General features: G+C 39.0%; 1 protein-coding gene across 1 annotated transcript in view; it reads right to left on the reverse strand.

The window, feature by feature from the left end:
* Positions 1-24786, reverse strand: part of PARD3B (par-3 family cell polarity regulator beta) — a 542042-nt gene that overhangs the window by 509490 nt on the left and 7766 nt on the right. Inside the window, exon 2 of the mRNA XM_063116135.1 lies at positions 550-651. Within this exon, the coding sequence (XP_062972205.1) occupies positions 550-651 (102 nt within the window). The remainder of the gene's footprint in view (positions 1-549; positions 652-24786) is intronic.

Raw genomic sequence — 24786 nt, forward strand, 5'->3', positions numbered from 1 at the left:
ATAATCTGAGCATGCAGCTAAGCATAAATTCCAAGGCATGTGTGCATCTGTAGTAGAGATAAGTAAGGCAATGCAGAGAATTTAAATGAAAAATACACTGGTAAAATCAGAGGGACAGGGGCATAAAACTCAGTGGTTTCAAACTGTCAATCAATTAAAAGTTATGTGTGCATGTGATTTTCTTTGTTAAAAGGTATTTTACATACATACAACGAAGCTCAGCTGACTTTCTGAAAACAAATTAACAGGTATCAAGTCAATATACTTTGAAAATCAATACTCATCATCAGCTCTTTTTTCAGCACTGTAAAAGCAGCTAAAGAATAGTGTTTTTTTTCATTAAAGTCTGAATATGAAGGTTCAATGCTTCAGCTGTACAGTAGCACTGTACTTCAACAAATGCCAGCCAATATTTGGGGTATTCAACCCAATATCACACTGCCATATAACTATGAAATACATTAAGCTATTTGAGGTTACAAATTCAAGTCAGACCTTAATTCAATCTGACAATTTCTAGTTAAAAATAATGTATTATTCTCCATCAACCTTATCTTTGTCTTCCACAACATCTGCCAGGATGTCATCTGGGTCCAGGATTCCCCCATCTGTGTACTCCAGATGGTGAATATTCACCCAATAAGAAGGATCCTGCAAATGAAACAAGTAAATGTTCTCATTAATCATCATTTTAGCACACATCAGTCAGCAGAAGAATATGAAGAGATTTAGTTAATAACTTTATTTTAATAACGATTCCATATGCATATTAAAAAAAATCTTAACTCAATAAAGAATATTGTGAATTTTTATATTTAATAGTTGTAGATTAAACTGCAAATTGTGATTTTTAAATTCATATTGTGTTGGATCCAGAAATGCATTAGCAGAAGAAATTCTGGCAGTGTTGATGTTCCATGAACTGTTGTGCAAGAGCTAACAGGAGACACTGTGCAACACCTCGTACTAGCATGTATCTTGACAAATTGACTGAGTACGCATGACACGATAAACCACTGTGGATTAATTAATGCTTAGGGCTGCCACAGTGTATTCTGGCTGCCATTTTAAATATACAAACCCCAGCCAGTAGTTCCTGTGGCTTTTCATGTCAAGGCCCCCTGTGAGAGTTAAACAACACTTGTATGATGATCTGTTCGAGGGTTAATCTGTTCGAGGGTTAACCCATGATCTGTTTGAGGGTTAATTAACCCACAGTGGCTTGTCATGACATAAAAACTGGCCCGTTATATAAAACCTTGTGCAAGTGATTGCACAATCTCTTGACAAATAGAAGCACATCCATGTATCTTTTCTCACTCAAGAATCTTTCACTAGGGCAGAAGGACACCTCTGGATCGAAAGCATTAAGTTTTATATTTAAATAATTATCACATTTTCCTCAACACACTATATAATATCCCAACACTAAGGCTCAGACTAAACCACGCACTCTTGCATAGAAACTTATCATACTCCCAGAACTGTTCCAATATGTAGGCCCTCTCTCCAGCCTTCTTCTCTCACCCATGACAAACATTTTTCTAGCATAAAATAGGGGTCCCCAAGCTTTTTGGACACGTGGGCACATTTGAGAATTTGAGAAACTGCTGTGGGCACTACCACAAATGCCTTATCTGTGGATCACAACTATGGCATCCACCTGTCACAATTATGGATTTTAGGCTACATCTTGTCCGACAAAACTTTTTGTTCATGTCTATTGGGCACTACAATGCAATAAGGGACTGTCTAATTTAGCTAATTTCTGGTGGTGCAATAAAACTAATGTTTCTTTTTAACATATGCTTTGGCAATGTCCAGTAGTTGCTTTTTTTAGAGGGAGAGTATTATACAGATAAATTTTGTATTTGAACACTGACGTACATGCTCTTTTAAATTATTTACCTATTTCACAGAAATTAACAAATGACCAATGTAAATTGATTCTCTTTGCTCTTTTGACAGCTACAAGACTGATATTACAACAGTGAAAGGATCAACACCCACTTCCTTTAATGCAATGGATTGAGAACCATACAACTCTTTCAATATTTGAACAAGTGGCATATAGACACCACCCTCAAATGGATGCTTATTTGGATATTTTGTCAGCTTTTGTTGAATCTTATGTGTAATTGCTAGAAAGTTGTATGGATTTCATACAAATCCGTGTGTGTGTGTGTGTGTGTGTGTGTATGTATATATATATATATATATATATATATATATATATATATATATGGGAGGGGGAATTATTGGGACCCTTCGTGGCCTCCATTGAAGGTGCCTGTGGGCGCTGCATTGGGAAAACTTGGCATAAAGACATATAAGAGAAAGCATTAGCTGGGACCTCCAATACTTGCCAAATAAAACCAGTGTTTCCTTACAATAATTCAATACCATAGCAAAGCTGTATTTTAAACTAAAGTTAAGAACATAACAAGAGCTGTGCTGGATCAGACCAAAGTCTATCTAATCCAGCATTCTGTTCACACAGTGGCTAACCAGCTGTTGACCAGGAACCTACAAGCAGGAAACAGTGCAACAGCATCCTCCCACCCATGTCATCAGCAACTGGTGGCATAGTGCCTCTGATGCTGCAGGTAGCATATAGCCATCAGGACTAGTAGCCATTCATAGCCTTCTCCTCCAGGAACTGGTCCAACACCCTTTTAAAGACATCCAAATTGCCACATCTTGTGGGAGCGAATTCCATAATTTAACTATGTGTATAAAGAAGTACTTCCTATCTATCCTGAATCTCCCACCAATATGCTTAAAGGGATGACCCTGGGTTCTAGTATTAAGAGAAAGGAAGAAAAATGTCTCCCTATCCACATTCTCCACACCAAGCATAATTGTGTAGACGTCTATCATGTCTCCCCTTACTAACTTCTTTTATAAACTAGACAGTCCCAGATGTTGTAACTTTAACCCATGGGGGAGTCGCTCCATCCCCTTGATCATTTTAGTTGCTTTTTCTGCACTTTTTATAAGCCTTTTTTAGGTGCAGAGATCCAAACTATACACAGTATTCCAAGCGTTGTTGCATCATATAATTGTGTAAGGGCAGTATGATACTGGCATTTTATTTTCAATTCCTTTTCTTATTATACCTGACATGGAATTTCCCTTTTTTCACTGCAGTCACACACATTTAAGTTACCTTAAAAGCCCTGCTACTCAAGTAACAGCAGCAGTTAGTTAAATTCACAATAAACTATCTGAATATGGACACAAGACAATAGTTAAACATAAAATATTTCCAACTATTAACATTAACACCAAAAGCTTCAATGTGCCCACTTCACATCTACTGAGCACAAATAACTTGACACTACAAGTGATTTACATACTGGTTGTGCAACTAATTTGCTTTCATTTCTGCCATGCAGTCCAGAAAATGCGTCAGGCAAAGTCCAAGTTTATTTATGGGACAAACACCTTTCAGTTTCAAACTTTCTCACAGTGCAACATTCCAGTTTTCCCTGCACATTACTGTATAATCTGGTAACTACTTCCTTTTCAAAGTTTCTGTAGAGAACTGGGTGTTACACCTATCTTATAAGACATGCAAGCACTCATTAAGAAACCAGCCAATTCTGCTGTTTTACCCTTTTTCTACGAGTTGTAAACTAGACTAATTTTAACCAATCCAGTTTACAAACACAGGAGAATATGCTTTGTTAAAAGCAAACTGAGAAGCCATGCTTACTTTCTCCTACAACAGATCAAACATTTACTATACCCCATTGCAAATTATTTCAGCTTTTTGCAACACCTGGGGTAATTGATGGGGGTATCAGTTCACATTTAACTCAGATTTATATGTCAACATGAAGCTAAACACCTGCTCTGCTGTTGAGTTAATACAAGCAACTGTATTTTCAGAGACACAGGCGCAATCTTGTTGTCCTTTTGTTGTACACTATACACACACTTCATGTGGTATAAATTCCAAAACCTTATGTGCAGAAAAAGGTCCATTACCAAGCATTACTGTGCCTGGGCACGGTAATGGAATGGATGAGGGCTAACAAACTGAGACTCAATCCAGACAAGACGGAGGTACTGTTAGCGGGTGGTTCACCTGTCCGGCGGGGTGATGTTTGCCCTGTCCTGGACGGGGTTGCACTCTTCCTAAAGGATTGGGTAAGTAGTTTGGGGGATGCTCTTGGATCCAGAACTGTCACTTGAGGCACAAGTGAACTCAGTGGCAAAGAGCACCTTTTATCAGGTTAGGGTGATATACCAACTACGCCCTTATCTGGACAGAGATAGCCTAGCTACAGTTATCCATGCTCTGATAACCTCTCGTTTTGATTACTGCAATGCGTTATACGTGGGGCTGCCTTTGAAAACGGTCCAGAAACTTCAGCTGGTACAAAACAGGGCAGCCCTTACTAACAGGGACTGGCCAGCAAGATTACATCATGCCAGTCCTTTTACAACTTCATTGACGTCAGTCCAGGTCCGGACCAGATTCAAAGTGCTGGTACTAACATACAAAACCCTAAACAGCTTGGGGCCAGGTTATTTGAAGGAACGCCTCCTCCCATAAGTACCTGCCCGGACATTAAGATCATCCACAGGGGCCCTTCTCCGTGAGCCCCTGCCAAAGGAAGTGAGGCAGGTGCTTACTAGAAGGAGGGCTTTCTCCACTGTGGCACCCTGGCTGTGGAACGAGCTCCCCAGAGAGGTCCGCCTGGCGCCTACACTGTATTCTTTTCGTCGCCAGCTGAAGACCTTTTTATTTTCTCAGTAGTTTAACACCTAAATTTAAACTTTGCTGTTTTAATTCTGTATTTTAATCCTATATCAATTTCTGCTGTGTGGTTTTATCCTGGTTGTGCTTTTTATATTGTATTTTGTATTTGGGTTTTTAGATTGTTGGATGTTTTATTATGTTCTTAATGCTTTTAATTTTTGTGAACCGCCCAGAGAGCTTCGGCTATTGGGTGGTATAAAAATGTAATAAATAAATAAATAAATCAGAATTTGATCTAACCTTCACGTTTATATCCTTCCCTTTTCCCAATCAGCTCAGGCATACATGGATGTGGGTTAGTTCACCTTATTCCAACAACTCTGCCTGTGTTCTTAGGGCAGTTGTTACAGGTCACATGGCTGAAACCTCATACTGAAGAATTTGAAGTTTTTGCTCTGGGGAGCATCTTATTGATGGCCTTAGCCATATGGACAAAAGCTGTGCACACACCTATAAGACGCCTGCACTGGGATACAACTCTGAGGTTCATAGTTGGAAGAAACAAATCCACTTCTTTCAACCAATGCATTTCTTTAAAAAAACAGCTGGAGATAAAACTGGCCTAGATTTTCCCCTCATATGAGCTTATTCTTTAGGCCACAAACAAACCTATTTGCTCTGGAGTAAAATCACCATACTTTAATTCAACGGGTAATATAGAGACAGACATGGAGAAGTGTGACAAAATATGAAACTTGTATTGTGCAGATTGGAATATCCATTTTTTCCACACAAGGTGATAGATTAAAGAGATGATGTGCCAACATGAAGCTGTATTATCCAGTTTAAGTGCACAAAATCCACATTTTCCAATTATTTCAGTATTTGCTAGAATTACCTCAGGCAGTGAATTAAAGGGAAATAAACTGGAGGAAGAACTTTTCAACAACAGAGAAGTTCTGTCTATTGGGAAACAGTAAATAGCATTACCTCCCACATTGAAAAGATTCAAAATTATACTGTACTGTAATATTGATTCTTTATGTGTTAATCATAAATCTTGAAATCTTGATGGTATTCTAAAATCTAAACTGAAGAGATTCACAACAGAACTGAAGGGGGGAATTTCTTGTCTTGTCTTTCTCTTTTTTATTTGTTTAAGAAGAATAAGAAAATCAAATAGAAAAGCTCGGATAGAAGTCTGCAAAGAAATGTATAGGCTCAAAGAAACAAATAGAAATAAACAAGGTGTGTGCTTTAACTCATAATTTTAAGGCAATTTCAGAGATGTTTGAACATTTGGGAACTAATCAAATGATTGTCAATCAGTGCAGCTAAGAACAAAGCTCAGTGGTTCAGGATCAGAACTAGGGATGCCAAAACTGAAGGCCATTTCCTTTCAACACCAAAGCTGGTTATTCAGCATCTTTAATGGCCTAATTTAGCTACTTTTCAGCACTGAGGTTTTGACATGCAGGAGCCCTTGGAATCCAGCTCTTGAGAGGAATTACACAAGGCATTCACTTAAAACATTTTAAAACATTTTAAATAAAAGTATTTGATGATATACATATGCTTAAAGCTAAGAGATGACTGAATTGCAGAGTAACCTTTCAATAGCCCATGAGAAGATGAGAAGTTTACTACTATCTAAAGTTTAAGATTCTTATCCATTTATGCGGCATACATTAAACAGGCAAATGCTAATTTGGGGATTTTAGCGTTAACTGAATCAATTAAAATTTACTGCATATTGTGCCATATAATTTAGTATATATTCCAGTTAACAGATTTAAACATACAGAGCGCTTTGGCAGTATAGAAATAAATAAATAAATAGTTCCTATATGAAAATTTAAAATAAGCCATGCATTTTTCTTCATCTTTATAATATGCATTGCAAACATATAAAAACAGAAATATTTGTAAGCTTTTGTTTATTTTTTTTAATATGGGAAGGGTGTTTGTTTTCCCAATGCAACAGTACACCAAGGGCATAATTTAAAACCTTTAAAAATCCAATTAAAAATCATAATTTAAAACCTTTAAAAATCAAATTAAATATCATAAGAGTAAGCATAATGTTTTTGTTAAATGTTTTATGAGGGTATTTTCAAATGATTGATGCAATTCAAAGAGCTAATATCATGGGCATGACCCAGATAAAATTAAGCATTTGATAATACTTCATATATATACTCCATATATTTGAATGGAGTAGTTAAGCACATAGTTTAAAATTGGTTAACTTTGTTTGGATCATGTGAGGTCCGCCATACATCCATAGCCAGAACACGGGGGGGGGGGGGGGGCACCCACAATGAGGTGCTGAAAGAATGGTTCCACTGTGATACAGTAGCTGGAGCTGCACACATTGAGCCCTTTTGTTAGAAATTAAAACCCCAACAGCTAAGCTGTTCAAAAGAGGAGTAGGAGGCTGCATTCACTAACATCCTCCCCACCAAACCACTGATGTGGGATTTTAGCTTTTTAAAATGTACTCTACATCTATACACCTAGCTTCCCTATGCACAAATAATTAGATTGGAGTGACTACCTTCACCCAAGACAGCACACACAAAGCACAAACTCAAAGCAGAATCCATGTGTTTATAGGATCTAATAAATCATTTGTGCGGAAGACCTAGGAAGAAAAGCTATGTGCTGTTAAGGAATGCAACCTGATGCCAGAAGACAAGACCACCCTTCTTGCAAACTCATGCCACACACATGCACACACAGTGTAATGCTTGCATGGATGAGACATAATTCAACAACGTTCTACTCAAAACAGTGACCTATGATCATCTGTCTTTAGGCAGTTAGGGTAAAGATAAACCTAAATTCTTTATGAAGCCTGATTAAATGCAAAAAAAAAGCACCTAAAAAAACCTGTATCCATTTTTTTTTTATATTCAGTATTTACAAGAAGACACTAAACATTAACTAACATATTTTGCTTTGTGATCTCCAAACTTCTTCTAAGAACAGTATCTCTTAGTAACTACTTTTTAAAAAATAATTCTTAAATTTATCTGGCAGAACATCTAGTTTCTTCCTCTTTACTGGAATCCGCCCATTACAAATTAAAAACAATTCCAAACAATAGGACAACTGAAGACAAAAAATATTGCTACAAGTGTCTTCTTAAAATTGTGAGACTGAGTCCTTTTCCCATGTTATTTTGTAGTAGCTACTATAAAGAGCAAAGGAATACCTATTGTTAAGCTCTTTTCCAGGATGACCTAATGAATTCATTCTTTTATTTATTTATTTATTTATTAATTACATTTTTATACCGCCCAATAGCCGAAGCTCTCTGGGCGGTTCACAAAAACATTCTTGCCTCTTTCTTGAGTGGATCTATGCTTAGTGTAAAATTAAGAGTTTATTTAATTTATATTCTGCCTTTCTGCTAAAGAATGGTGCTCGAGCTGTGAACAATGGAGTTGCAAAGTTTTTAAATACTGTTATTAATACTCAAGCTCTAATGGCATGAATCAAATACACATGTATTTTTATTGGGGCTATTTTACTTTTATTTTGTGTTTTATGGTCAGATGACTACTAAACAGATGATGGGTGACAGAAGCTATCAAAAGTCTTAAGTCTTTTTTTATTTATGAATTTTTCTAATGTCCACCTGCTGAAAACAGAGTAGATGGGTAAGTTCTGAATTTTTTGTAAAGATACTTAAAATAATACAGTAAGCAACTTTTCTAAGGGTGCAATCCTAGGCACACTTGCCGGCACGTGTCACTGAACAGAGTGGAACTTCTCAGTAGAAATGCGTAAGATTATGTTGTAAGTCAAAAATACTATTAAGCTCCTAAGGTCATAAAAGTTTATTTTAAACATTACAGTTATTACCACAAAATAAATTTAAAATTACTTTTTTACATTTTGAAAAGTACAACACATCTAGAAAAAAATGCTTACTTTTTTTAACTAATTGTAATTGGGTCTAGTTGCCATTGTATGCTGCTGTTGCAGATGTTCCATGCAAACTGGTTCTAGACTGTTCCTTCTTAACCTACACTTTTCTTTTTAAAATGGCAACAGAAACACATCAGCCTCCCCAAAGAAAGTCACCCTTACACAGAGGTTCTTGGGCAAGTTTGAAAAACATTTGCCGTCAGCATTCCTGAGTTAATGGGATCATTTAGTTAAAGAATTGTATAGACCACTGTTTTGAATAAACTTGTAAACTCCTAATAAGGTGTGGGACATGACATATGTTAAAATATATGCAAAGCTGCAGTTCTATCTATAGATTCAATCAAGATATCATACTACATTTTTAAAAGCCGGGAATTTTTCAGGGGGGAAACAATTTAGTTTAATTCACTTCAGCGCTTCTCAAATGAATATTGAATAGCAACATTAATGTGCATGTGCTATTTGCCTCAGGGCTGCAACCCACGTTTATGCTCAACATCAAACCATTCCAAGGTTGTTTATGATCAAATGCAAAGAGCAGTGCTTTGGGGATTATTATGCAAATATTTTCCCAATCATATATTTAAAAAAAAAGTCACTTGAATGAAAGAAAATGCTAAGTGGGCACCATGGTTGCTTATATAGACAAATCTAAGTCACACCCTGCAATGAAGACTATTCTACACAATCAAATTACCACCAATAATTTTACCTCACCTCCAAGCACTAAATGCCAAGCTCATTACCAAATCGACAACACAGCAAAGGAATGTGAGAGTAAGGAGAGATTTACAAAACAGTTTTTCAGCACTAAGCATGAGTCACAGTGCTTGGTAGAAGATGAAAATATGGCTACCAGAACATAAGTCTACACTAGGGATGCCCAACTTGAGGTCCATCACAGTGGTACAATAAACCTCATATTGTTGCCTATGAATGCAAATTGGGGGGTTGCTGAGTACCCACCAAGACATTCAGCTTGGAAGGTCACAAAGTGTAACACATGGATCCCCAGCACAAAACCCATTAAGCTCTCCACTCTCTGCCCCCTTCAGGCAGGAAGAGAAGTAAAGAGTTGCTTCCTGGCCTTCCTTCTGCCCACACAGACCTTTCCCCTTTAATCTCTTTCCACTCCCAGCCTCTCTCTGTGCTATTTCTATCCCAACGTCCCGTTCCTCGCTATTTCTCTTCCTTCCCCAGCCTTCTTCGTTCTCTACCTTCCTAGTCTCTAGCTTTGCTCTTCCTCTCCCACTCACACCTTTACCTCAGTCTTTCTTTCCCCTTCTAGCCTTGCTGTCTTCTGCTACTTTCCCTTCTCCCCAGTCTCTAGCCTCGTTCTTTCTCTCCCTCTTACCCCTTTCTCTCACTATGGACATGTCTAGACCTGGGGATATCCCAGGGATTGCCCCGGGATCATCTCTGTGCATCCACATGAAGCACAGGGGATCCCGGGGGCAGGGAGGGTTGATCTGTCCCTGCCCCCAAGATAATCACCCTACCGTTTAATTGTGTTTTTTCCGGTGGTCTCGGGGTCTTCAGGAGCTCTGCGCCCATTGGGAGGAACGGGATCTTTTTTTAAAAAAAACTTACCTTTTTGATGGAGCGCTTGTGCGCCCGTCTTCAATAAAAAAGAAAAACCAAAATGGCGGGCGTTCTCTTCCTCCCGAGACATTGTGCGCCGTGTGTGGACTGAGGGGGAGGATCTTGTAATCTCCATATCGTGAGAACCTCCCCCTCCCCTCCCTAGGTCTAGACATGCCCACTGTTTCTCTCCCCCCCACCTATTTACCCTGCTCTTTCTCCCGCCTCTGGCCTTGCTCTCACTACTTCCCACTCCCTCCCATCCCCTAGCTCTTGCTCCTTCTCTCCCTCTCACTATTTTTCTTCCTCCCAGCTGCTAACTTTGCTCCTTTTCTCTCCCTTCCCATGCTCTTCTTTCATCACACACACACACACACACACACACACACACACTCCAGCCAGAGGCTCTGATAGCAGAAGAGGAGGCAGGAGTACCAGAGGCGGAATGGAGTGACTGAGCCTGAGGCTCCTTTCCTTTTGAGGCTGGGGCATCCCCCTTTCCTTTGGGGCTGGAGAAAGGTTGTGTGAATAGGATGAGCAGAGCAATCCCATGTAGATCTATTCAGAAGTAATTCCCACTGAGATCCATGTAAGCACGCACAGTATTGCAACTATAAATGGGTAATTTATTATGCTTCTGTGGGTTCAAATATGGGGACTGGCTTTGGAGTTGAGCCCCCTCCTCTGTACTTATTTTCTTGGGTGAATTGCTTGTCTTTTGACTAGCAAGCCCTTACAGCAGCCATTATGTGACTACGCACATCCTCCGTGGTAGCCATTTCGTGGTGGCACCAACAGCAGTTTCTCAAATTCCCAAATGTGCCCATGCGTCCAAAAGGGATGTTTTACCCACTTCTGCAGGCTATTAGAGCATAAGGGAGCTGACACAGCTGGAGTAAAGTAGAATAAATATAGAATCAAGACTAGGTACTACTACTGACAGACTTTCAGGCACAACAACAACTTACTGGCAGAATACTGCTTCCTTGCAATTAGTAGACAAAGGCCCACCAACATAGCTTCCTCATGTATCACCATCCCCCTCAGTCCACCATCTATTGCTCCTGATCCCTTGGCCAAACCTGAATTCTTTCCTCAGCCAGAAAATGCACCACTGAGCTATGCTAGCAACGTCTGAGGCCTTTTCAAGCAACAAGAGGCAACTGGAGTAGCAGGGAAGTTGTTTTTCCAGCCCAGGGAAAGATTGGAAGGAGACTGCAGAGCTATCTCTTTTAAAGCTACTTTCAAGTGCCTGGAGCAGGATTTGAGACAGGACACAAAAGGGTCCTTCCAAGCCCAGGCAAATGGGCCTGGTGTAGAATAGAGTGGCTGGACCACCCCAGACACATCTCCTATGTTTAACTTTAATGGAGGGCTTTCTCCGCTGTGGCACCCCGGCTGTGGAATGAGCTTCCCAGAGAGGTCCGCCTGGCGCCTATACTGTACTCCTTTCGTCGCCAGCTGAAGACCTTTTTATTCTCTCAGTATTTTAACACTCAATTTTCTTAAATTTAAATTTTACTGTTTTAACTCTATATTTTAATTTTATATCAATTTTGCTGTGTGGTTTTTATTCTGGTTGTGCTTTTTATATTGTATTGTGTATTTGTGCTTTTAACCTGTTGGTTGTCTTACTATGGTTTTAATTTTTGTGAACCGCCCAGAGAGCTTCGGCTATTGGGAGGTATAGAAATGTAATAAATAAATAATGTAACAAAAATTGTGCTGTTCTATTCCCAGAACCCCCTTTCAGACTCTGGAAATTTCATTTTAGCAGTCAGAAAAAGTGTTGCCATGTCACTACATGCCAGGAATCAGGTGGGGATGACCTCCATTCACTGGTGAGGTGTGTCAAGTCAAGTGAAAAAAAACTTCTGCTCTAAAATACTGGTCAATTTTCACCCGAGGGAAACACAGTTAAAAGACCTCATAAATTGTGACGCAAAGACCATTTACACAAGGAGGTGCTTGTACTTTTACTATCCAGTGCTATTGGTTATTAAATGTGCATGCCAAATAATTTTAGCTTTGGTTTACTCAAGAGTTTTGAGTGGGTGAAATCTTCATAAGCCACACAGAACCTGAAAATTATTTCAGGGGTGAGAAACATGCAGCCTGAGGGTCACATTTAACCCTGATGCTGTGCCACATAATAATAATAATAATAATAATAATAATAATAATAATAATAATAATAATAATAATATATTTGTTACCCGCCTCTCTCTCTGGATCTTACCACAGAGGGGTAAGAATCAGCTTGCCATTGAAATTAGGCAGCAAGTGACTCATTTTGTTTTTTTATCTTTTCATTTTTTACTGGAAGGAGTCTTTTTATTTTATATTGAAATGAGAAAGTTCAGGACTTAATGCAACCTTATTTACTATTAGGGGCCATGTGACTGGTATGAGTTTATGTTTCTTTGCAAATATGTTTATTTACAAATGGATGTAATACAGAAGTTAATTGGTAAATTTGTTTGGAATAATGTAATGAAAAAATATCCTGAACTCAGAATGTTTTAAAAAAATAGAGAAAAAAGAACTTACCTCAGCTTCCCATGACCTGCTGACTCTGGTTACTGTAGTTTGTTTTAACTATTGTTAATTAACAAACCACAGTTTGATCCATCTTTGGTTTTAATCAGGTTTCCCCCAAAAAATCTATACCAATTGGGCCGATATCTGATTGTTTCTAAAGCTGCAATCCTATATACTGGGACCATGTCCAACTGAATTCATTTGGACACACTTCTGAGTAGACATGCACAAGACTGTGCTGGACAATGCAGTTTGTTTATGATACTATTTCTCATTTTCCATTGTATGCCCAGGAGAAAATTCACAAGATTCAATAGTCTTCATTTCTGAAGAACAGTACAACATGTCTTAAGGGTGGGAGGCTGTTCTTATTTATTTATTTACTTACTTACTTACAATATTTATATACCACTCCATATCTAAAATAGATTCCTAAGCAGTGAACATATTAATAAAACAATAGATTTTGGGGGGGAGGGGGGGAAGGATTAAAAACAGCAAATTCAAATTTATCAATTTAAAAGAAAATACCAATAAAAATGGTGGTCAGTTGAGGACTGCTTCCTTGAAAAGAGTTGTTTTCTGGAGGCACCAGAAACAGCACAGTGTTGGCGCCTTCCAGTCCTCTGGGCAGGGAGTTCCAAAGAGAAGGGGCCACCACACTAAAGGCTCTTTTCCTGGTGGACTCCAGTCAGGCCATAGGTCCATGCAGAACCACCAGGAGCATGCCCTCTAATGAACTCAGTGACTGAGCAGATTGGTAAGGGAGAAGGAGGTCTCTCAGGTATCCTTGTCCCAAGTTGTTTAAGGCTTCGTACAATACTACCCAAATCTTAAAGTTGTCCCCATAACCATAGGCAGCCAGTGAAACAGCCAGCTCCTTCAGCAAAGGAGTTACATGCTGAAAAAGGGGAGCGCCAACAACAGCCAAGCTGCTGTGTTTCCAGTTTCTGGAGCAGCCTTAAGGGCAGCCCCACATAGAACACATTACAGTCTTGAGGTTACTAACGCCTGTATCACTGCGGCCAAGCTAGCCCTGTCCAGAAGAGGCCGTTGCTGGCAAGCCAGCCAAAGCTTGTAAAAGGCACTCCAGTCTCCACGGCCACTTAAGCCTCCAGCAACAATGATGGATCAAGCAGTACCCCCAAACTACAAACTTGAACTTTCAAAGGGAGTGCAACCCTATTCAGAACAGACAATGGGCCTATATCCCGGACTCGGGAACTACTCACACACATGTTTTTAATTTCCAACTTTTCTATGAAACCATTTCTGCATGTTGAACAGTTCTGTAGTGGTTACAACAAATGTTAAGTTTTACATCTTTCCTGTTCCCCACAGAATGAAAAGTGATGCAAAAATCTGGCAGAACAAATAATGCCAACTTGAAATGTATGATTGTGTCTCAAATTTTACTGCTCTGCCTTGCTGTCCAAGAGAGATGGTTTATTATAAAAAAGAGCACACAGAATATACTGAAAATCTGAATTTATCCATGGCCGCAGTTTGCCTTGTCAACGAAGTCGTGATCTCTTAGAGACAAAAATTGTCCTTATCCAAGCATAAGACAACAAAAAACTCTTGAGACCATGGAATAGGGCAAATTATGCATCGAAATAATGGATTAGATCCAGCTAAAGATCCAGTGGAGCTGTACTGCTGGCTGAACAAGGGTGGGGGGAATCTTCGCCAATTCCCCGCTCATCTGCAGTCCCGTGTTCCCCTACTCAAAATCTCCTCCTTAGGGTTCAGGGACCCTCTGCAACAGTGGAAGAGGTGGTGCTAGGGATCTGCAGATGGAGAGGGGGTCAGAAAATATTGCCTCTTCCCCCTTTCCTTTCTGCCAGCAGGAGCATGCTGAGTTGGACTCCGCTCAGGGACACTCCCACTGCTGGAATAAAAAGTCTGAATTCAACCCCATATATAATAGTATAACTTGGAACAGACTGCTGTTGCCATGTCAGCCCCAAACAGAGATAAAAATAAGCAAGGCAGTATGTTTTATTGGCTTAACAAATACAGGTAAAAAATGTGTACACATGTTAAATAGTTACCAACACAAGATAAGGCTATCTGTACATTTTTGTGGCTCGAATGGAGCAAGTATATTTAGAATCTGCTCCCTCACGGATCTGTTTATAAGTACTGATAAAGCCACCTCTTATGACAGAGGCTATATGGCTAGGATCACTGTAACACGTGATCTACACATGCCTTTTAAAGATAAACAAAACCTCAACTCAAAACCAGGAAATATGCCAAAGCCATGAAAAATAAAATCACTCTGGATAATGTTGTCTGTGATTCTTGACTTCCAGCCAAGGGAGAGTCTTCAATTCCCCACAACATTATTAAGTAGTTTCGTTATTGCAAAAGGGATGATATAATCAGGAAAAGTGGAATACCGCACAACTCCCAAGTAAAATGATCTAAAACTGATTTTAGCAGAAAACCAATAATGCATTTCTAAATAGGCGTCCAGAAACAACTTGATAGTGCCAAACATCTGTTAGGATGGGTATGTCATGGAAATCTCTTTTATGCTAACTAATCAATGCCAAGACCATCTTTACAGCATTTTTCAAATTACCTCAATATGAAAACTAGACAAAATATCTAAGTATACCAAAGTGGGGTGGTAGTAGGGGGGATAATGTGGATGGAAATACCTTCTGAAAATTGTTGAGGAGCCTTGAGAGAACTCTTGCTTGAATGCTTACAAAATAACACACATATAGTATGGCAGTCTCACGGGAATATTTTCACGAACTGAGAAAGCCATATGTTGTTGATGATAAAGATATGTAAAGACCAGAAAGGAAAATGGACCAATGACTGGCAAAGCCCAGGATTCTATTCGCTATCGCATACTCGAATGCACTAGGGGCCAGGCTGAGGCGCCCACTAAATTATTCCCCACCCCCATCTGCTTGTGAATACAGCAATTCTTCCTTTCAATTACATGGAAGGGAATAAAGCTCCTTGCCAAGAAACAGGTTGAGGGGGGATGAAGTCCAGCCCCCACCAAGGACCTTTAGGGCAATAGGATCCTTAGCGGGGTGGGGATAGTTGACCCTCACCCCACTTCCAACCAATTTTGGGCAAGGGAGTCCCCTTCCTATTAAAACCAACAGAATAACACCCTATTGGCTTTAAAGGGAAGTAAACACCCTTCTGCTGAAAAACAACTGGAGGGAGGTGAAGGCCAAACCTGCGAAGGACCCTGTCGAAAGAGTAGCTCTCTCCTCTTCATGCATTGATTTTAACCTTTCTTTGAACACCTGAATAGGGCTACACTCTTCCATAAATGTGTATATATAAGTGAATGATGGAGCAGAGATAGATTTCACTGCTCTTTAGTTCAACATTTGACTTTCCACCTTCCTCAGTAACATCAGACCTGATAAGGTTTTTTTTTTTTTTTGGTTCTCCAGAACTCTATTTTGTGATATTTTGGTTGGTCCTAATATAGGTAGTGCCCAACTGTGGATTTTGGAGATCTTCTAGGAAGTGACCCTCAAACTACTAAAAAATTTCCAGCCTGTAGCATGATTCTTTGAAATTTCCTTCCAAGTCATCTAGCCATCTTCCCCGTAGTCACACATTTTACACAGCCTGTCTTGTCTTGTCTTAAGTAACAAGTATAGCTCCAAAGCACACCATATCTCTTATCAACACTACAATACAGTAAATATGAAATTGTGCAACAACAGAACTCATTTCAAGTTACAACTTAAACGTATCGAAGGCGAGATCTGAGTGGTGTTATCTTTGCTTTGCCCTGGGTCTCAATGTTAAATGCAACTGAATAAGAGAGGAGGCTGGATAAGAGAAAACTCTACCCATTTCCTATATACCTAGAGCCTCTGGTAAAAGAGGTAATGCTTTATGCCTTCGTTAAATAAACTGAACTTGGATCCAATTATTTGGAGCAATTATTAGCCAGTGTCTAATCTTGCATTGTCGGGCAAGATATTAGGAACAGAGGATGCTGCCTTACCCCTAGTCAGACCATTGGTCCATCCAGCTCAGTATTATCTACACTGACTTCCAACATTCACCAGGGTTTCAGACACAAGTCTTTTCAAGCCCTGTTTTGAGATGCCAAAGGATTGAACCTGGGACCTTTCATAAGTGAAGCATACTCTCTGACCTCTCAACTCCAATTTCTCTCAGCCTTCTTTCTCTATGTATGGCATGCCACACTTGCAGATGGGATAGGCATAATTCGTCTGAACAGAAGTTTTTTTTCTTTTTAAAAAGTCCCAATGCTTCTCGTCCACTGCATTGGATTTTGTATTTCTAAAGTAGAAAACTACACTAAATTTTTTTTGGAAATTATTGCCACTGGGGTAAATTAAATATGCTTGATTACCAAATTATTATCTATCCACAAGGTAGATTTCCAAATATTTTTTAATAGAGCTTCGGCTATTGGGCGGTATAAAAATGTAATAAATAAATAAAATAAAATAAATATTAAAAGCATTATAAAAAGCATTACCATTAACAGACTTTTGTCATGACTACAAGTGAACATAATTTGACTATCAGGTACATCATAAAACTTTTAAGAAAAGCAGTAAGCTTTGCTTAACAGAAAAACTCACAATCAATCTTTTCTAATGAATAATACAAATACATTAGATTTCAAAACCTTTCAAATATGTTGCTTTATTGCATTTGATTGACTTGGATAGTTGTCAAAAACTCAAAAGAATTTAAATTCTGACCAGAATAACCAATCTAATTCTTTCAAAAGCATTCCAAAGCTTTATTCCATACCTCTGCACTTTTCATCAAGAAGGGTCCCCAAATCAGCTTATACTGTGAACGGCCATGTTCAGACATCATGAAAGTCCTTGATGGGTTAATAAGCAATGCACAGTAGCTTATTTTTGAAATAGTCCATGATCCCCCACCACACAAACAGGCTAATAAGCTACTGAAAGTAGCTTATAAAGTGACTGTGTATAATTTGATTCGCTCCCTGTTTTGCTACAGTTCTCCTGCTCAAGCAGTGCCGAGCGCTGGACATTTGCAATTGGGAGACACCCGATCCAACATCAAAACCCCATGTGACTACTCACCAAGGAGCAAAATTCCCAAGGGTATGAATTCGCACAAAATGGAAATTCACACAGTTGCGTATCTGCACAATTCCCATTTGTGCAAATTCATAACTGTGCAATTTTGTATACTCTAGGTTATGGGTCAAATGCACATTTTGGCTGTTTTCTATATTTTTGCTTATTTTCCAGTTTTATTTGTGCCACCCCCTACTCAGTGCACCCTGAATATTCCTTCCCCTGGATGAAATTGCACAGGATTTTGAACATGGATTGGGTGCTCCTGACTAGGACAGTCTGCCTAGGAAGTGTGGTCCCAATCCTGCAAACCTTCAAGGGTTTATACAGCAGTGGCAGCTATAGGATCCCAGCTTGTGACTCTATAAGCAAGCAAATTAACCCACGGCACCCGACAGATGACACCATAACCCCCAGTGGGTTAAATAACCACTCCTATTAAACTGAAGCTAGAGAGATAAGCCAAAAATGACTCAACTGTTGATCTGTAAACCATACAAAATAAGGAATCAGTTGGGCAATACCATCATTAGAACCCATAAAAATGCCACAAAAGATTGTGCAAGCTTTCCAGTTCTCCAGAATGCTTCATCAGGCTGGGTGATGGAAAATGGAAGATGAGGGAAGAACAGCAAAGTCAAAAAATTAGGCCAGATGAGGTCCAGTGATGAGGGTGAGAAAATTTCACAGGGAAAATTTTCCAGAATGGATAACGTTATGAAATTTTTTCCAGTGCTTTATAATTCTGCAAGAAAAAAATCCCATTTCATAAGTTCATTAGTAAAAATGAGTGTATGCCAACACTGGACAAGTAGGCAGTTTCAAAGTTCTAATTGTTTTGCAGGTCATTTATCTGAACAAGTATGTGAGAGAATACATATATGTCACTGAAATACATATATGTCTCAGAGTAAAATAGAACTAATAAACAGTGATAAAGAAAATGAAGGTGTACCAACAACCTTAGCAGAAGCAAGCTGAACTGTGTTGAAAAAGTTGAATGGTTGTCAGCATAACTAGTGTGTCAACCATTTTCAATACCTTTTTTTTCTTAAATTTTAATGTAATGGAAGTACATGGTATTGACTTTAAATTTTTACAAGTATTCCAATAAAAAAATCTACATAGCATAATATTTAAATCATATTAACTGTGCTTTATTTCCCCCCTCAAATGTTTCAGATCAAATACTTGTGGTGTACGAGGGCAAAAAATTAATAAGGTGTACTTTTTTTTTACCTCTGTTTACTAAATATAAGTAAAATTAACATACTAAATTAGATCTCTCTAGGGTATCAGAACATTTTCCAAGGCAAACTGAAAATTTTCCTATGCAAATTACCCTGTGAAATTAACTTAATTTGGATTGGAAAATATTAAGATATAAACAGAAAAATTTGCTATGTAAATGAATTATGCAAATTAATCTAATTTGCATTGGATTTTTTTCTGGAAAGTTGTCCAGAAAAACTTTCAAATTCAAGATTTTCCAGAATACCCACATAACTGATAAAATCTGCAACTTATCCCCAGTTTCAAAATGGAGACTGGAGGCAATGGAACATTTCATAAAGCTTGAAAACCTGAAACCTTGCACAATGTTTTGTAGCATTTTGATCTGTCCTAATCAATATTATTGAACAACTGTGGATTTTGGATATTTTTCTCATGGACCAGCACTGCTATCTTTGTTTTTTATGTGCCTTGAAAATACTGTATAAGGCATTCAGGGTGGAATCTACTATCAGAGGAAGGTGACTTTCTACCACCTGAAGAGGGACTTTGCATTTGTGCTAGATTTCCCTCCAGCTACTAAGTAATACTACACAATTTGGCTTCAATTACTTTTACCTAGTACACTATCTAAAATTAATCTTCAACATGACATATTTCTCTTTATTTTTGCTTTCAGCCTACCCAGGAATCTCTGTTTCACCCAGAGCAAGACACAGATCTGAGTTACTGTTGGCGTTTATGTGATTCGGAATGTGGCTCAGTCCTTGGGGAATACTAGGTGTAATCTGAGACCTGTAACACCTACCAGTAACTAATTCATTTAGTCTGCAATGTCCATTCTGAGACTGAGGCCCATTCTACACCTAATGATTATCCCAGGAAAATGGAGGGATTGTCCCTGCCTGCTCCCGGGATCCCCTGTGCATCATTTGGATGCACAGGAACAATCCAGGGACAATCCTGGGGGAAAATGCAGGTGGAGAAATGGCCTGAGTCTTAGCTGTAAACCTCGTGGTCACAACATTTGGCCTTTTTTGGTCTTTTCTGTTCTTCCCCCATCCTCTGCGTGTTTTTTACCATGGAGTCTGATGAAGAGCTCTGGAGAGCTGGAAAACTTGCACAATCTTTTGTGGCATTTTTGTTAATCTTAAAAAGGGTATTGCCAAACTGATTCCTTATTTTGTATGGATTGTAGATCAGTAGTTGACTCATTTTTTATTTATCTCTCTAGCTTTACCTCAATACGAGTTGCACAGTAAAAGGATAAATATTGGAAAAATTAAACCATGTGGTAATCTAGAATACAGCCTGATGTAGAGTTCTAGAGAACTGGAAAGTTTGCACAAACTTATGTGGCATCTTGGTTGGTGCTAATAATGGAACTATGGATTTTGGATTTTTCCTCCTCATGGTCCAGCATGGCTATCTTTGCTTCTTATGATAAGAAATTTTGCTTAAAACTATGCCCTGGTTAGGGAAGTCTGCTACCTAGTGACTGAAGATGTTATTGCAGGCTTCAACCTCACAGACAAAATTAAAATTAATCCATTTTAAAAACAAAATGACCCCAAGGTGTACATCTCTATGGTTCCCCTAGTACGCATGCCAGGTTTTAGGCATCTAGATTCCACAATCTTGATGTCTGACAGACAGACAGATGGCCAGACAGTCAGACACATGCACACATACTCTTATTATTGTAGATGGGGGTGTTATTAATAAAATTATTTTTTAAGAACAATTGGAGTGTATATTTATTCTTCATATTTGAAATAATAAGAATCAATTAACATGGTAATGTTTTCAGTATGCCAGTTGTCCAGATTCAGGATTTTCCTCCTGCTATTCTTCAGAAACAATAATAAATAATTGTTATTTATTATTGCATTTATATCTCGCCTTTTTTCCTCTAAGGAACCCAAGGCGGCGTACATATTCCTCCTCCTCTCCATTTTATCCTCACAACAACAACCCTGTAAGGTGAATTGGACTAAGAGTCTGTGACTGGCCCAAAGTCACCCAGTAGGTTTCCATGGCTGGGGAGGACTAGAATACGGGTGTCTCAACTCCCAGTCCAACACTTTAGCCACTACACCACACTGACACAAATCTATCATTACTATATTAAAGACACCCATCCAACTGCTTATTTTAATTTGTTCATGAACCTTAAAATAACTAATTTGCAGAATAGTTTTCACTAAATTATCAAATAACACCCATTGTTCCTGACTCTCTAGTTCAGGGGTGCGCAACCTATGGCCTTCCAGGTGCTGTTGGACTGCAACTCCCATAATTCCTCACCATTGGCTATGCTGGCAAGGGCTGATGGGAGTTGCAGTCCAATAATATCCAGAGGGGCACAAATTGTCCACTTAGCTCTGTTTGATCTGAACAGTCAAGTCAATCTAAAATCAGTATACAATAGGTTTTGTCACAACTCACACAAAGGAATGGAAAGGACAAAAACATGGCAGTGCTTATATCTGAGTGTTAGCTAAATATAAAAGCACATCAAATGCAACCATTTGGAGACAAGGGGATGTTCTTTCATATTATCTATTCCCAAACTTTTAAAAAGATAAAACATTGGAGGTTGGTCTATGACTCCGTTTAGTAAAATGCTAATTTTAAATGCTAACTTCTAAGCCATAGACATTCACAAAATATTCTGTCAAGAGCCAGTGTGGTGCAGTGGCTAAGGTGTTGGACTGGGAGTCGGGAGATCAAGTTTCTAGTCCCCACTCGGCCATGGAAACCCACTGGGTGACTTTGGGCCAGTCACAGACTCTCAGTACAACCTACCACACAGGGTTGTTGTTGTGAGAATTAAATGGAGAGGAGGATTATGTATGCTACCTTGGGTTCCTTCAAGGAAAAAAGGTGGGATAGAAATGAAATAAAATAAAAAAGATAATTCATCAGATGTGGGATGTGCACAGAGAGTACAGTGGTATTTCCACCAATTTTCTTCCCTCCCGCTCCCAGTGCACCCCCTGTGCCACATTCAGGGCCTTTCCAGAATGTGCCCCAACCTTCAGGAAAGTCCTTGGAGGTGGGGTAGCTGCAGTAGGAGAAAGGGCCAGAAATGCAACCAGACTCCTACAACTCTGTATTCAACCCATAATCTGCCATTCTTCACACAGAAATACAAACTTTAACTCCACTGAAATTGTGAGCATGCAGCAGGAGTCAACCAAATTTTTACTATGTCAATTGCTTTAATTTTTATAACTTTTAAATTACTAATAAGGCCAAATGTAAAGGACTAGGAGTATTTTACCAGCAGCCAAAAGACTTACGTACATATGCGTCAGCAAAAATTAGAGAAAACCACAGCAGTTATTACTGCGGGAACAATATATGACACAAATGTAAACACAGGAAATAATTGTGGTTTAACAAATAACCTTATGAGAAATTCCAAGTTTGAAATTCATGAGATCATCTTGTGGTATAGTGCTATAAAGAAATATATACACTTTGCAGTATAAACACAGAGTCGTTTTCTCCCTTCATTCAATACCTTGGGAGAACTCTCTCCACTACAGATATGGGATTGTGCCTGATTCATATCATGAAAGGGGTTCTCTGCTAAACTTGGCAAGCAATAATCTATAACTCCCACTATAACATGAGGAACTGATGTATAAAGTGTTACTTGAGCTTATTAATATGCTTGTCGTGATGAGCAAGCTGGAGTGCTGTACAGCTTAATTAAGATTTTCTATTCAAGAAAATATATTGATGCACTAGAGGAAAATTAGAGGATTGTTAATGAACTCTGATTTATAAGAGGATAAATTAATATTTAGATTGATATGAGAGTGTATAGTTTTGGATATGTCTGAATAAGTGCATATAAAAGCTCAGCTTATAGTTATTGCTGCTATAAACACACAGATAATCCTTTTCACCGGGAAAATTAAACGTATCTGTCTTAGGCCAAGCAGGGTATTACAACCCATGCTCAATTAAAGAAAATCCGTAAGTATCAAAACTCAGCCTTACAAGCAGTAATTTTATTTCCTTTCTTCCCTGTAAATATATCATACTGCTTTAGCAATGTAGATCTATTCCTGGGAACACATACCTTTAAAATCAATGGCCAAGACCAGAGATCACCAAAGGAACTCAAAGGCCAATCCAGGACACAGCTAAGTATTCTATTTGACCTGAGAGTGGGACATTGCAAGAAATATGTCTGTCATAGAATATACACCTCTTTCCTGCAGCCAGCTATTAAACTGAATTTGGCCAGGGCTTCCCGTGATGAAAGAGAAAAAGATTACAGGTCTGCCAGCTGCCAACAAGTAGCTTGCAGCTTGATCCTATTTTACTCAGAAGTAAGTTCCACGAAGTTCAAAGGAACATGTTCTCAAGTAAGTGTATACCCTGTTTTGGAAGTCTGAGCAAAAAGTAAATTTTAAAATCTCTTTTGAACATGCTGTGCAATACAGCAGACGTTAATGAAGTTTTGTTAGGAACAGAAGGTTGAAAACTGATTCACTTGCACATGGCCGACAACCCGCAGTTGAGGAAAATGCAGCAGGAACAAGTATGAGCACTGGTTCCTGCACACCTACCAATTTCACCTGTTGTAAGCAACCTAGGGACGGTCAGTCTGTGGGTTATTTACATGGTGGTATGCCGATGTAGGGGGGAAAACGCACCAACAAGCGTAGATGCTAAAAAGAGAAATCAACTCTGGTGCTTGATAAACGTATTACAAACTATTTTATTCTTAAAATTCAAAAATGCTCTGCTCAACATTTCAGACGTATTGTCCTTCGTCAGGAGCTGGAAACAGTTGCTGTGCTAGCAGGAGCTACTGTGTCTCACTGGTTTTCTCACCCGCAGTTACGGCGTTCAATCTATGAACCTGGAAAACTTGGTTGTTTGGGAAGAGCAATCCAGAGTTTGAACCTTGTCCATGTGCTCTTTATCAAAACAGAAATGGGCGGGTGGGCAGGCAGGAACCTGCATGTACACTCACTCCTGCTACATTTCCAACAACCCAGAGTACAAAGCAGGTCAGTAAATCTTTACCCTTGTGTTTATAGCCAATAAGGTTTCTAAATGAAACAACACATACTTAGGCAATACCAAGTCACATGTGTAGCCAGTGAAGTATAGTTTAAGAAAGAATGCACAGACTGGCCATTATCACATCTGCTTTGTACTCTCAGCTCCATACCCTCTTACTTTAAAGATTTTTAAAATTATGTTTATATTAATTTTCTCCAACTTTGTGCCCTCCTGATATTTAGAACTACAACTCCCAGCATTCCTGACCACTGGCCAAGCTGGATGGGGCTAATGGAAGTTCAAGTGCAAAGTATCTGGAGGGCAGCAGGTTGGGATCCATTCTCTTACTTTAAAGGCCACTATCCCTTTAAGGAAAAATATTCAAAGCCCAAGAACCATGTATGCAGCTCACATGGCAGGGGGCTCAGTCTCTCTACGGCTGTTTCCTTTGCCCCATCAGGTCCAAGGGGAAGACCATTGGGAAGTCAGTCCCTAGGCATCTTCCTGCTATGAAAGGAGGGCAAACATAGGATCTCTCTCCACCACTGGCTCCCCTGGCTTCAGCCGTGTGGAATTGGCTGTAGCATTTGCCCTCCAGCCACATCTAACATATACAATTTATTTTCAGAAATATTTTCACTGGTTTTAGTTTAGTTCTATTTT

Source organism: Elgaria multicarinata, chromosome 2, assembly GCF_023053635.1.
Source record: "Elgaria multicarinata webbii isolate HBS135686 ecotype San Diego chromosome 2, rElgMul1.1.pri, whole genome shotgun sequence".
Taxonomy (NCBI): Eukaryota; Metazoa; Chordata; class Lepidosauria; order Squamata; family Anguidae; genus Elgaria; species Elgaria multicarinata.